Source organism: Cupressus sempervirens, chromosome 5, assembly GCF_028749045.1.
Source record: "Cupressus sempervirens isolate cs-2001-9-10 chromosome 5, ASM2874904v1, whole genome shotgun sequence".
Taxonomy (NCBI): domain Eukaryota; kingdom Viridiplantae; phylum Streptophyta; class Pinopsida; order Cupressales; family Cupressaceae; genus Cupressus; species Cupressus sempervirens.
Genome location: NC_143122.1, coordinates 548874848 through 548890378, shown reverse-complemented (window position 1 = coordinate 548890378; position 15531 = coordinate 548874848). Strand labels below are relative to the sequence as shown.

Genomic DNA, 15531 nt, shown 5'->3' with positions numbered 1-15531 from the left:
GAGTATGCATGTTTTAGGTTTAATTGAAGTTGGAAAATATGTTATTGGTTATGATCTATTAAAAAGAGCAATTTTTTACGTGAAAAATTGGAATTAAAATATACTATAAAACCAATGCACATGTCATTTCTCAAGTAACTGAAGTGTTGGAGTAAGGGAGAAATGTGGTCCTCATAAAATTGGGAGTCTTTCACAAATGAGACGAGCCATCTCTAGGTTTATCTATATTCCACTAGGGTTAAAAACACATGCTCATTGCAAGTGAACACCAAAATAGACAAGTGTAAATTATGCACTAATAATTCTATATATGATCTTTTAGCATACATTAGTCAAATTATTTAAATCCATATAACATTAAAAACATTTGAATAATATTAAACGTATAACATGTTTGGAGTTAATGACGTGTAAAGGAGATCTCAAACACTTAGAAATCATGTTAAAGTATAGCTCAATGCCTACATAATTGAACAATAATGAAAAATACAAACTATAATATTTTAATGTACGTGTGAATTATGTTACAATTCACAAGTTATGTTAGTTACTCGAGTTTATATTTAGTAAAGAACATAAGAAAGATAATAGACAAGAGGAAGATGAAGATCATAAGAACCATGTTGCAATCTTAAAATTGATTTATAGTTATCATCTAGAAATAGTTCCCAAAACAAAAACTTATAAAACTTGTGTGTGTTTATCCATTTACGTCATTTGAAATAAGATGTACCTAGAACAATGCACGAGGAGTAATTTCATGATTGTTTGGTCACAAGTTTATTAGTGTATTATATTTGTATACTAAGATGCAAGCTTGATCTCAAATGCATGAGCTCATAACTATTCATGTTTGTAGTAAAAGATAAATTTAATTAGTAAAGTTACAAGTTACAAATGTATGCTTACATGCTAGAGACAAATATATATGTCCACTGGAGTATAGATGTTGCAAACCAATAATACATCTTGTTTGATATAGTAGAGAAATCCAGACTATAATATTAAAACTAAGGTGAGCAAATCAATGCTTGGGTATGGTATAAAATACATCGTTGACTTTTGTAATGCTATATGTAACATTAACATCTTTCATTAAAAATGTCACTAGTAACAATTATTTTCTAGGATATTTGTTAGGTCAATAATTACAAAGTTGCTTCAAATTTTATTATGAAGACATCAAATATGTCTATTCATGAATATTATTTTTAATGCTTGCAATGTTTGATGTAGAAACAATTATGTTATTTAAATATGATCCAATGTCACAAATTTCATATAAATAAGTCATTTAAGTCTATTAAAATTATTAGAAGAAAGATGGATTATGACGAAATAAACTACTCAATGATCAAACTTTATAGATCAAAGGTTCTTTAATATTATATAATAAAAAACATCAAATGAGTCAAACATCAAACCTACACTTCACTAACTTTAATATTCTAATAATAAAAATAAACAAATTCACGTCAATTAATTTGTTTCGCACAATTTATATAAACTCCATACCACAAACAACAATTCAACTCCAAGTACACATAAACCTAAGATTAATGCATGAAATTATAAGAAGAAAGACAAATTATGATGAAATGGACTATTTAATGATCAAACTTTACAAATCAAAGACATAAATATTTAATATTATATATTTACCTACTACTGATCAAACACTCAATCTATATTTCAATAATTTTTCTATATTAATTGTAAAAATAGATAAATTCATGACAATGAACCCTTTTCCACAGTATCCTTACTAATGATTCAACTCTAAGTACACACAAACCTAAATTTTATGCATACAAATAATAATAGAAAGATGGATTATGACAAAATAAACTACTTAATGATAAAACTTTACGGATTAAAGACATGAATATTTTTTAATATTATATATTTATATTATGTGCTGAAACCTATACTTCACTAAAAAATTTACAAGAAGTAACTTTTTCGCACAATACCCTTAAACAACAATTTACTCCAAGCACACATAAAAGTAAGTTATACATGAGATTGATAGAATTACTTTCCTCACTCCCTAACACCTTAGAGAGCACTCATCATCATCTTTATAGTAAAAGCCCTGATTCACTAATTCCACATACCAAAAAAAACTAAGGTTAAAATTATAATCTTCCTCCTCTTCTTTCTTGTTACAATTTAACCTAATTATCTTGTCTTGAAAAAGGTGAATTCTCCATCCTCCCTTAGCATGAAAGCATTAATCATAATTATTTATACCATTTAACAGCTAGATTGGAGTAGCTAGCCTAAACCCATCCCTAGATGCATGGAATGATTAGTACCAAAAGTTGGAGCTCCCCCCATTGTACATCATCATTATCCTCTTTAATCAATAAACAATTGAAATAAAATAAAATATAGAGAGTCATCAGAACCGTGGTGTACCTGTCCTCTGATAAAATAACCCAAAGAATCTCACGGAAGATTATCTTGATGTGAATGATTCCTTGAGAAAATATAAAAAAAAAACCTTAGGTAGGGCCTATAATACAATACGACATAGCCTTTAGCTTTTCTTCTTGTGTGGGGTGCGCCCCCCTGTCCTAGGAAACAAAATTCCTCGACTTTTACCACCTAGACGGGAATGTCCTTGAAAGACTTAAAAATTGAAGAGCAAGTCAAATAGGCCGCGTGGGACCCGGCGAGTGCCACGTCATCTGAGTGCCAGATCACCGCAAAGAGGGCAAACGGACAAAGATGCCGCGAGGCGCCAAATGCAGAGGTCGAAACAAATACGGGCCCCCCTGAAAATAGCAACGTTTAACTGCCCCGGTTAAAAAAACGAGAGAGCCGTAATTAGAACGGGATCACGATCTGACGGAGTTCATTTTTCTTTACAACAAAGTAGGCTTAATTTAGCAAACCCGCAACGTGGATCCGTGCATTAAAATAGTTTGGAGAGGCGGGTGAATTCCGGATTGAGGTAAATGAAATAGTGAAGCACCAATCGGGTGGGAGCAGAAGTGCAAAGTACAGGACAGTGAGTGGCAGTGGGCACAGCCCGAGAAGAGGGGGAAGAACGACTGCACAGGCGACACAAAAGGCGAATTAAACACTCACCCAGACACACATCTCCCACTCGACAATGGCCGAGCTTTCGCTGCCTGACACCCATGGCTCGATGCCGATGCTTTTGCGAAGGTAGGTTGGTTCTGTTCGGTTTGGTTGTGTATGCATTGTTTATACGCTGTTTCGTTTGAGACCCTTTTGCTCGATTCGTGTCATCTGCTGGTGTCTGCTTCTCTTCATGTGATTGGGTGTGGAAAGAGGCGTGGGATGCTTAGGGTGTGCTTGTATTGTTGTTTCATAATGGCTGTGCTGTTTGAATCCTCTGGGTGCTTTCGTATTTCGAGATTTGCTGCTTGTGTTTTGTTTAATTTGGGCGCCTCGACGGGGGATATGATTAAGGTCGTTGGAACTTGGGTGATGGTGCTTGATGAAAGGAAATGGGGGGATTCTTGTGTTTTCAGGAGGGGTTAGAATGTTACGTACCTTTTTGTTTTGAAGTTTTCGTATATGCTGAGTCAGATGGAGGGTCTGTGTTCGGCTGTAGGGACTGCGTTGTGAGGTTTTCTTTGTTGTTGTTCTGTCAATGTTGCTTATCAGTTTGGGGCCTTAGTATTTTGATGGAATGAGTTTATTGAATTCCTTTTGAGAGCACGAGCTTCGAAGAGTTTTTGGATCTGTTGTAACAGTGGAATCGTCATGTATTAAAATAGCTGCAAAATGATTTTAGAGATGTCTGTTCTTCAAATGTGTTGGCCGGTGACAGTTCCTATTTTGGATTTCCACTTTCTTAAAGGTTAATAATTTGCACGAGAAATAGCGTTCTGGTGCATTTATAAGCTTGGTCCCGGGTTTATGCTTCAGAAATTCGAAATTTTGGCACTGTTAGATCTTCGGTTACGTTACGGTAGGTTTGGCCGCAGTTTAATGTTGGGCCAGCGCGAGTTACATGGTAAAAAACAATACTAAATTCATGTCATGCCTGACTGTACGCCACTACCTACGCCACTACCTAGGCGGAGCTCATTCATACCCATATTAATCATACGTCAACCTTGGCACATCTCATTAAAATACTGGTCTTACAAACTATATTCTTCGCATTTACATACTGCAATAAGTATACTTCTGTTTCCCACCCGACAAAATTCATCATAGACAGTAATTAATGATAACGACAACATATTGGTTATTGATAACGTTGTTTTGTTATTTCTAGTAAAAACTGCTTTGGCTCAATGCTTTTAGGATATAAGTCTCTTCTTACTTCTTTGTGAAGTTGATGCCAGTGTTAGGGAAAGTGTGTTACTGTTTTATTATGTATTTTTCCTTCTTTAATTATTTTTGAAAACCTTTGATTAAGAGGCCTTGAACATCGTTACTGCAGTTATCCTTTTGATGGCATCTATGGATGCAATATTGTAGTTGTGTATTATATATTGCACAGTGCTGCTGCTTGTAAATTTAGTAGACTCACTCCCAGCTGTTGCAAGGTGCCAACGAGAAAGAACACTGCATATGCATATAGGTCCACCAATTTTTGTGTAATAATCATGCTGTAATTTAATTGATCCACATTGTGGTCTGGTTAGAGTTAGCAATCATGTGGGCAATTCCTTTTTGTTGTTCATTAAACTATTGATTTGCTTCATGAGCACTTTCAGATTTTATATGATAAGTTTTTTTAATCCTGCAACGTTTCAAAGAAATCAAGAATACAGCTTGAAGGTATTTCCAGACTGTTAGACATGTATATGTACTTTGAAGGTAATGGAGATTTGTACTTGAACACGCAGAGGAGGGGAGAAGTAAATCATCTGTGAACAATCCTCAGATGTGTTTAGATTGAGTTTATTGGAATCCTGAGGCGTGTGGCAGATTTTATTTGGTGTTGGTAGATAGTGTTAAAAATTTAAGGATTGAATGTGTCTATGGTCCTAGAGTTCATCAAGTTAACAGTTCTAGAGCTACTCCATATAATTAAGTAACTGACATAATGTAATATTTAATCCATTGTTCCACAGTGTATTGAAGATGGGGATGGGGACGGTAGGGATGCCTTTCTGGGATGTTTCCTAGAGAGCAGGGGACAGTATATATATATCTGTGTGTGTGTGTGTTGAACATTATTTTAATGTTTAATATAGCTTTTAATGTCAGCATTTATGGTGAAATCAGAAAATGTCTTCTCCGAGACACAAAATAAGTCTGCAACTCCAACTCTTCAATGCATGCATTAAACATTAATTGAACTTAGTGCCAGCTTAGAACCATTAGTTAATATCAAATACCAGTTGGATTTGTTTTTATGTTGCTGTCTTAAGAAAAATATTGACTCGTGATGGTTTTTCAAATGTTCCACAGCATTTCAGGGGCAGGAACCTCTGGAAAGTTTCCTAGAAGGTCATTAGACGTGTTTTATAGGGCTAAAAAGAGTGGGGGCATCCCCACGTAACATAGATTTAATCAGTTACTGATGTTACCCTCTCATTGAAAAGAAAGTTTAATGTGACCGTGCAAGCATTGGTGGACTTTTAGTTTCTTAGCACTGACAAGGCAGATATATTTACATGCCATCTTGAGGTTGTAAGACATTATGATATTAGGTTTCCAAATCCAGAACTTATACAGTTCTGAATTTCTGGATTAGATTGTGTGAATTGCTGGATTCGTTGCAAGACTAGATCAAACAGCTGGATTTTTTACAGCCCTATGAACACCTGTTAACACCAATGTTAGGGGAAAGTCTGTTTTATATTATATGTTTTTCTTCTTTAATTATTTTTGAAATACTTTGCTTACAAGGGACTTACAGCACCGTTCCTGCAGTTGTCCTGATGATGGCCTTTATGGATGCAATATTTTAGATGTGCATTATTTAGTGTCCATTGCCTTGGCTGGCAAATGTAGTAGATCCACACCCAGCCGTTGAAACTAGGTATCAAGGAGTAATGAAATTTTATATAGTTTCAGAGGGTCTCTGTAATATTCATGCTGCAAGTCAATTGATACTGATTGTGGTCTGGTTTGAGCTAGGGATCATGTGGGCAATACTTCTTTTCTGTTTTTTAAACCATTGATTTGCTGTGTGAGCACATTTTAGGTGCTTTGGGTAAATTTCTTTAATCCTGCCATGTTTGAAAGAGGGCAAAATAGTTTTTGAAAATATTCCCATATTTGTAGATGTGTATTTGACTATTTGTACTTTGAAGGTGATGGAGATTTGTACTTGAAAGAAATGAACTCAGAGGAGGGGAGAATTAGATGATGTGTGGACAATGGACAGTTGTCGGATGTGTTTAGCTCAAGTTTACTTGAGTCCCGAGGCTAGTTACAAATTTAATTTGGGGTTAGTAGATGATGTAAATGGTTTGTGGACTGTGTTTCTATGGTCCTAATGCTGAACAGTTCTAGAGCTACCCCACATGAGTCTTTAACTAATCAACTGAAAATATGCTATATTTAATTAGTTACAAATGTTACTCTGATTGAATATGTATCTTGATGTGACGATATTAGTATTCTAGGATTTTGTTAGCACTGACATGAAAGATACATTTAGATGCCATCTTGAGGCTGTAAGACTTGATCAAACAACTGGTTTTCTAACAGTCCTGTTTGTTTAAAGTGTGGAATGCATTTTGGACCGTCTTTTAAAATGTCATCAGTTACTCTTATTAACTACTTTAAATTACCATAGCTGTTTCTAACCTGTATATTTGTTTCAAGATTTTCATCACTTCCAATGTTGCAGAAAGTTATCTCTGGTGTTTGAAAGGTCAATAGCTTTTAAGGTTTGTTGTTTGGAATAAACATCCTATTCAACATGAAACATAAAGTTATTCTCCCAATATATAAAATATGCATGCAAAAGCCAAAATGTACGCATCATATAGCAACAGAGGAATGCCTCATCTGTTATTCTAATTTGTCCAACACCTCATGAGTAAATGTCTTGAGTTAGCTTTATATTACTGAGCTCTTTCTCAATTCATCTATTTTTAAGAGCTTTGAATCATTCAAGGTTGAAGTGTTAGGATAAAATACGTTATGTTGGCAGCAACCTTTCTTTTTAGTTACACTTTCTACACATTGAGTTTGAGTAATGTACTTCTACTTGTTAATAATTTCTTTTTTCGGTTGATGGGTGTTCCTTTTATATTGAGAGATTTGAAGTCTGCAGACTATTCTATTTTGCACTGTTGATTGTAACCACTTTAGTTTCTTATTGAAGCCTGAAATTAAAAAAAATGCTGCAGATTAAGATTTTTTTGAGGCTCATATATCATTTTATTTTTGAACAGGATTGCATGAATAAGGTTTTGTGAAGTTTGGGGTACTGTGGCAATTGTTTCCGAAGAGTTGAATGTGCCAAGGCTTAGCTGCACATTACACCAGGTATTAAAGATGTTTCAAAACTTTTAGGAGAATCCCTTTGTTTATTATGGGTTGAAATTATTTCTGCCATTTGGAAGCTGCTGTACAGGGTCCTTGATGTAGTTCTGAAAGCAGAACTTTTATGTTTTTAAGGCACATATGATGGGAAACAGGTGTTTGGGAGACAGTCTAACAGGGTTTGTTGAGCAAAGGTTTTGAATGAAAGTAAGGGAAACTTTCAGAGGGAAGAAGTGATAACAAGGGAATTCTTTTGACTGTATTTTGAAAAATATAATCATGCAAGGTGAAGACTGTAAGGAGGAGAGGAATTCAGAAGGGCAACCAAATATCCTGTCTCCTGCTCTTAGCATGCCTTGGTGGAATAGTTTTGGATCTCAAGTGCCACAGACTGCATTCTATAATCCTGCAAAGTCATTCTTTGGAGATCATCCAAGCAGAGTTCCTGGTGCTGGAAAACAAGTGGCAATTCAGTCAGAGCAGTCAGAACATCAGACTAGTGTTGCAAGCCATTCTCAATCTGAAAGGGAAGGTGTGCTGATGGGGACAGCAAGACTCCAATCCATGTCAATCCAGTCTGGTATATGATTAGTTTTTCTTGTTGTCATTGTTGCTATTACCAAAGTCAATTGGGATATCATTGGGTTTATGCAAACTCTCCATAGATTTGTTGGACAATAAAGATAAGATTATTATGCCTCCATATCCTCTCGAAAGTTACAAGATGTTTGATGTACCAAATTTTCCATCTCATTCTACTGTTTCATTTACTTTAAAACCTTAATAAAGTCTTATTAAGGTTGGAAATGAAAGTGCCCCGGTTTAGTTCTTCTATTAGTTTCATGCATGCAGACAGTGAATGATTCTACAATATGCTTGGAAGCTTAAAGATAGAAGGAAGCTCCATCATGGCACCTGTCATACTTGCTTGATTGGATTGACAAGTATACTTGCTTGATTGGATCAACAAGTAGCTTGCATAGGCCACCATTCTGATTCCTTTGGCCTGAACTCCAACAGTTTCAGGGTTGTTTTTCTATTACCGCATGCTGACTATAAAGTTCAGTGACATATTGTAGAACTGTCATGCAAGAAACTGTAAGATGACTCTTTGTCAAACTAGAAACATATAAGACACAATCTAGCTCAATGACATCAGCTGAAGGTGATAGTCCTTATCCCATAAATGGGAAATGTGGCATCATATTGTACAGCAATATTTTTAAAATTTTAAAGTCTATCGAAAGCCTTCATACTAAAGATCACATGCCTTGATGCTCCATTGTGCATAGATCAAACTACATCAGGATTGGTGTTAGTGGATAGGTGTGGCACCATGGAGAAGGCTCTCTCAAATCTTAGATGCTAACTCATATGCTCCAGCTTAAGTTTTTTCACTCCTTGCAAACTTTTTCTGTTGCTGTGGATTTTTTGAATTTTTCTTTTGAATACTTGTCTCATCTTGTGGGAATTTGGAAAACTTCACCTGAATCGATTATTTTCCTTTATCCAAAGAATCAGATTCTTCCAACTTGCCCTTCTAATCAAACTGTGTTCTTCTGTCTTAACCTTGTTTTCTCATCTTCCCAATGAGGGTTATGCTTTTATTCCCTTGTTCCCTTATTGCTGAAATGATTTCTAGTTTGGTCATCCCTTTGGATGAAATCTAAGTGGGAAGTTTTTTCATAAGTACAAAAGCTCTGAATAAACTGCTCCTTGAATGGGGCAAAACATTTAAGACTGGACTTGAAAATGCTTTTGTTGTCTTTAGTACTTCCATTAGTTACATGTACGGAATCAGTGAATGATTGCACAATATGCCTGGAAACTTAAAGATAGAAGAGTACTCCTCCATCGTGGCATCCTGTAATGCTTGCTTGACTGGATCAACAAGCAGCTTGTATAGGCCACCATTCGGATCCCTTTGACCAGAACTTGAACAGTTCCAGTGTTTTTTTTTCTAGTACCGCATGCTGACCATAAAGTTCAGTGATATATTGTACAACTGTCACACAAGAAACCAAAAGATGGTTCTTTGTCAAACTAGAAACATATAAGTCACCATCTCACTCAATAACATCGGCTGAGGTGACAGTCCTTATCCCATAAATAGAAAATGTGGCTTCAACGCTAAGTTCTAATGTATATCAATGGTTTTATAATTTTGAACTCTACTGAAAACCTTCCTACTAAAGGTCATATCTCTTGCTCCACTATGCACACATCCACCTATATCAAGAATGGTGTTAGTGGATAGGTGTTGCGCCATGGAGAAAGCTGTCTCAATTCTAGATGCATATCTCATATGCTCTAGCTGAAGTTTATGCACTCCCTGCAAACTTTTTCTGTTGCTGTGTGGCCTTTTTCTTTTCAATAAGTGGCTCATCTAGTGGGAGCTTGCCCTTCTAATCATACTGTGTCCTCATGTCTTAACCTGGTTTTCTCATCTTCCCACTTAGGGTCATGTTTTTATTCCCTTCTTCCCTTAGAGCTGAAATACTTTTTTAGTTTGGTCATCGTTGTGGATGAAATCAAAGTGGGAAGTTTTTCTTTAGTACAATAGCCCTGAATAAACTGTTTCTTGAAAGGGGCAAACACATGTAAGGTCAGAAGTGAGAATGCTTCAGTTCTCTTTAGTGTAACTCCATTAGTTGTATTTATGGAATCAGTGAATGATTCCACAATATGATTGGAAACTTAATGATAGAAGGACAGTGCTTTATCGTGGCATCCTGTCATACTTGCTTGAACAGATCAACAAGTAGCTTGTAGGCCACTATTCCCATTCCTTTGGTCAGAACTTGAACAGTTTCAGTGGACTATTTTTTCTAATAGCGCATGCTGACCATAAAGTTAAGTAACATATAGTAAAACTGTCATGCAAGAAACTGAAAGATCACCCTTTTTCAAACTAGACATATATAAGACACCATGTCGCTCAATAACATCGGCTGAAGGTGACAGTCCTTATCTCATAAATAGGAAATGTGGCTTCAACATGAAATTCTACTGTATATCAATATATTTTAATTTTAAAGTCTTTTGAAAGCCTTCCTACTGAAGGTCATGTCACTTGATGCTACACTATGCACACCTAACCTATATTAAGAGTGGTGTTAGTGGATAGGTGTAGCAACATGGAGACAGCTATGCTCTAGCTGAAGATTTTGCATTCCCTGTGTGGCTTTTTTCTTTTCAATATATGGCTCATCTTTTGGGAACTTGAAATATTTCACCTCAATCAATTTGTTTTCCATCCGATCCAAAGAATTGGATACTTCCAACTTGCCTTTGTAATCAAACTGTGCCCTCATGTGTTAATCATATTTTCTCATCTTCCAAATGAGGGTTATGTTTTTATTTCCTACTTCCCTTAGAGCTGAAATGATTCCTTGTTTGGTCTTGTTTTGGATTAAATCCATGTAGGAATTTTTTTTCAAGTACAAAAGTCCTGAATAAACTGTTCCTTGAATGGGGGGAACTCATTTAAGGTTGTACCAATTCTTTTTCCTCCATGTTAACCAGGATAGCTGTAAGCTGATAACAAAACATCAGAGATTGTCAATAGGAAGACAGTTACATAGGTTACATCACTTATCAATGTATTGCTGAGTTTGTTCTTTGATATCTTATGAAAGGCATTCATACTCTTTGATACCATGTCATGATCAGCCAACTAAGCAGGATAAATTTGAGGTGCTAATGTGGTTTTCACAAGGATCCAGATATGTACTTTCTCAAACTATATTGGCAGCCCACAATTCCAAGTAATAAAATCATATATGCATGTATGTACACACACACACACACACACACACACACACATACATATACTCACTTGTGCGTTGCACCTGAATCTCCCAAAAAGAAATTCACCCCTTTTTTTTCATGCTTTCCTGCATACAGGATTCTCGTATATGCATCCAGCATCTGCACCCAAAATGTAACCTTGCTATATGATTATTTTGTTGTTCTTATTTTTTGTTTTGTTTTCAATTTGGGTGCAAACTAGTGAGGTCTTATGGTCCATAATAGACTCTTATTTGGGTGAACAAAACACAAGGAAAACAAGATTCTGCTTTAGATGTCTTTATCTGTCTGCTGTCCACTCTGGTTTAAGAAGAAAACTGTAGATATGTGTCTGGCCAACCAGAATGGAGCAGCAGTTCTAACTTGCTAAGAATAGTCTGAATCAGTACCTCAAAGAAAGTAATAAATCACTTCAACTTAGAATAAAACAGCATGTAAAAGTTAAAATAAGGTCTGAATCTTATCTCCCATTAGGCAGAATTAATCACCAAAATTAAGGTTTGATTTATTCTAATTGCTGGGCCAAAAGGACATCATCTGAGTAAACTCTCAAAAATCTGTGTAACTGAACCTCTTTGGCAAAGTCTAGCTGTTTTCCTATAAATTCAATTTTATACAATCAGTAGGTTTTGAAACTCTGAAGGTAATGCAGATATATTATCATAAACTCTTTGGCAAAGTTTTTCCTAAAAATTCAATTTCATACAATTAATAGATTTTGAAAATCTTGCGGTGTAGATGTATTATAATTAATATTTATTAACATCTCATAAGATCCTTCTTATTTGTGAGAGGTTCTATTAATTTTGACTTGGAGTTTTGAACTGATGAGGTCACAAACAGATAAACTCATCCCTAACACTAATGCATGCAATAATGCCCTAGTGGAATTTGAACCTTGGTTTCAAGATCCACAAAACCAAAAATTAAAGATTACACTATGCATATACTGGCTCATGTAAGACCACTTTAATTCTAATTGTCTATTTTGAATCATTTTTACCCTACTTTTACCGGAGCATTTGGAATATGAATATGTGTTTCTTGGGGAGCAAAAAAATTCCTTGATTTTTGAGGATGGCATGTGTACAACTGTACAAGTATTAGATTTTATGTTTTATATATACACGATACCAAATAAAAATAAGAATTATAGTCTTTTTTTAAGGCGAAGGTGAAACATGCAATTTCTTTTAATAAAAAGTTAGAAAAACATATTTTCATCAATTTATATATGGTCTAATGACATTGAAGATTGAACAATTGAACATTTAATATTGCCTTTTAAAAATTTGAACTTGGAATCTGAGTGATTTGAATGTAGAGTAATTGTAAAATCTCTTTAACTTTATACAGTTGTTGTAGATATATTACTAATGATCTTAAACTAACTGCTTGAAAATGCCCATGTCATTATTTTTGAAATTTAATAACTATGTTATAGCCTATTTTTCTTTTTCTTTTTAAATAACTGTTAATGTGGTGAATGCTTAAATTTCCCTGGATGGATTTGCTATCTGACACTAAGCATCCGATATATTTACAAAAGACCTCTTTAAGATTCTTGTAGGTGACAAATCCTGTTGTTGTAGAAGCAATTCTTCACTCACAATTAAAAAACTGTGGCATCAAAGAGTCAAATTTAAGGACATAAATCTTACTAATTTTCATGGATTCATCTGTGAGGCTTGCTTTTGACGTTACAACATTTTATAGTATATCATCATCTTAATAATGTGGGCACAACTGAATTTGGCATTTGAATGGATAGTATTTCTTGAAAGCTACTTTCTTCCTGTTAACCTTCTGTAAACGAGTCTGGTTGGGCGAAATGTTAGGTTTTGTTTTTGATGTCATGGAAGTGGTAAGAAGGGAAGGAAACTGGAAACTATATGCAGCAAGGCACATGTTCAAACCGGTCAGTATGCAACAAGGCAGATATTCAAACTAGTCAGTAGGTAACAAGGCAAGCATTTATGCTTTAACTATGACAAGTTTTAAAAATTTCTTGCAGTTGATATCCGATTGATTGTACAATTTATCATGTGAGGTTCTATGGACACTAAAATATTGGCATGGAAATAAATTGGCATTTTATCTAATATCCTGTTAGTATATTTTGACATAATTGCTGCATTTCGTTGCTCCTAACTGATAACAATTGGACAAGTACCGATATAGCTTCTTTGAAACAATCACAGCGGGATAAAATATAAGAATCAATAAGTCTTCTTTTACATCTGTGTGGTTGATAGTAGTTCATGTTGTTGTGTTTAATTCATTGCTTCTTGTAATGGGTAGGATTTGTGGTTGTACTGGCCTAAATTTAGATATATAGTACCTGAGTTGCAAAAACTGGCAGATTTTTCTGGCCTGGTGAGCTTTTAAGATTTCTACTGGCAACAAAAACCTTCCGAATTTCTGGTGAAAACTGGTTGAGTATTTGCCAAGTTTTTGCCCAAAAACTGACAAAAAACTCAGTCGTAGATTTATAACAGCACTTGGAGGCAAAAATTGCCCTAATTTAATTTCATTCCTGATTTCTTCACTTGTATTTTGCTAAGAGGGCGACACTAGTCTTCCAAACCCTTGCACTCCAAACACTTGCAAATTGATTTCTATGGATATGAGGGAGATTCGAGCTGGATTTGGGATTTGTGGTGGTTTTTGAAGATGATATCAATGATTTGGAGAGGCAGACTGTGGAGGAGGGCAGCGAATTGGTTTCACATTGGATAACATTGAGTTGAAGTAGTAGTCATTGCTGGTGCTAGGAGAAGCCAGAGGCAGGGCTACATCTAGGATGGAGGACAAGCCACAGATTGAGTTAGACATACTGAGTGAGGACACACAGTCATGCCCATTACAGACTTCCAGGACTAGACCCTCTACTTCTACCTCTCCCTTAGTTTTTACTAGAGCTTGGAAGAGGATTTATACAAATACAACATTATGTATAAGTTTTATTTTAAGTTATATTTGTATAAATACTGTCAAGATGTTCGCAATAGGTTTCAGCTTCATAGAAGTTAAAATTCAGATTCTAGATTTTGGGGGTTTCTGAAAAATTCCAGGTTTAGACAAATTTCAGGATTCAGCATTGTTATCTCTCACAACCTATCTTGGCCATTTGAGGTCAACCAGAAGCTGGAACAAGGATTTTCTAATGATTTAACACATTTACTCAGAAATCACTTGGTTTCAGTTCTATATTCCCGAGTCTTGACAGACTTAGGTCAACCACTTGCTCATTCCCAAGATGAGCCTTACAGAAACTTACTGCATTGATGTATTTACTTCTAGTTTATAGAAACTATTTTCTATTTTGCTTCTTGCCATCAGCATTCTGCACGAGAATTTGGTAACATAGCATTCAAGGATTGTCTTAACAGTATAATTTTGTAAATGCTGTCAATATTTGTGCTACTTTTTAGTTTGGATGAAATAGGGATTGAGGCATTCTCTGTCTTTACACTTTCTCTTGCTTCTAGCTTCTCTAATATGAAAAAAGACACCTCGTTCTCATTATGTGTTTCTGTTTTCTCCTTGGAAGAAGGTATTTCAAATTAACATGGAAATTATAAAAATATTTTTCACAGGGAGAAATGGTAGAATTGCTTAATTATTCCACTGCAGCAGAATAGTTTACCTTTTTCTTTTCCATGCATTAGGTAATATCACCTTGGTGCATGTTTGTTTATATTCTTTTTCCTTAGAGTAGTTGAATGCTGTAATCAGTAATGTTAATAAAGTTGATCTTGTTATTTTCTTGAATGTTATGTTTGTTTAGTTGAACCTTGACTATTTAGGTATTCCATTTATTTTCAATGTATAAGTGAGTTTTATTGTCTAAAAGAACTAAGGAGTGTTCAGTTTATTATGTGAGGATCTTTGGTCAACATAGAAAAGAAAGAAAGGCACTATTTTTTGTTTTATACACACAGGTCTGCTATAGTTTGCTAGTCTTGAAATTAGTTGTTGTTGTGAAGGCTTTTATCTTGCATCTATTAAGATTGAAATTTTATTGTTTCACGAACAACTTCTTTAAGGTAATTGCCTACATTGTATTGGTAGTGCCTAGGTTTTACTTCAGTTTGTAATATATGTTTCATATTTCTCATTCCTGATTGTACACACTTAATTTTTAGGTTGTGATGGAGCAAATGGGGAGAAGTCACGTCAATGCCAGTCAACTAATCCCATTATTACTTCAACTCCAATTGACTACCTTGCACCACATGCACAATTGGAGTTCGGTTCTCCTATTGTATGTCTTGTGTACTT

General features: G+C 35.1%; 1 protein-coding gene across 3 annotated transcripts in view; it reads left to right on the top strand.

The window, feature by feature from the left end:
• Positions 1-3102: 3102 nt before the first annotated feature.
• The window catches only part of LOC149557108 (nuclear transcription factor Y subunit A-10-like), a 32665-nt gene continuing 20236 nt past the window's right edge, over positions 3103-15531 (top strand). Inside the window, exons 1-4 of one of the 3 annotated variants that reach the window (XM_089831810.1) lie at positions 3103-3177; positions 7347-7440; positions 7573-8017; positions 15396-15514. In XM_089831810.1, the coding sequence (XP_089687936.1) occupies positions 7717-8017; positions 15396-15514 (420 nt within the window). In that variant the 5' untranslated portion in view covers positions 3103-3177; positions 7347-7440; positions 7573-7716. Of the gene's footprint in view, positions 3178-7346; positions 8018-15395; positions 15515-15531 lie in introns of all 3 variants that reach the window. The other 2 variants (XM_089831811.1, XM_089831808.1) reach the window with 2 other exon arrangements.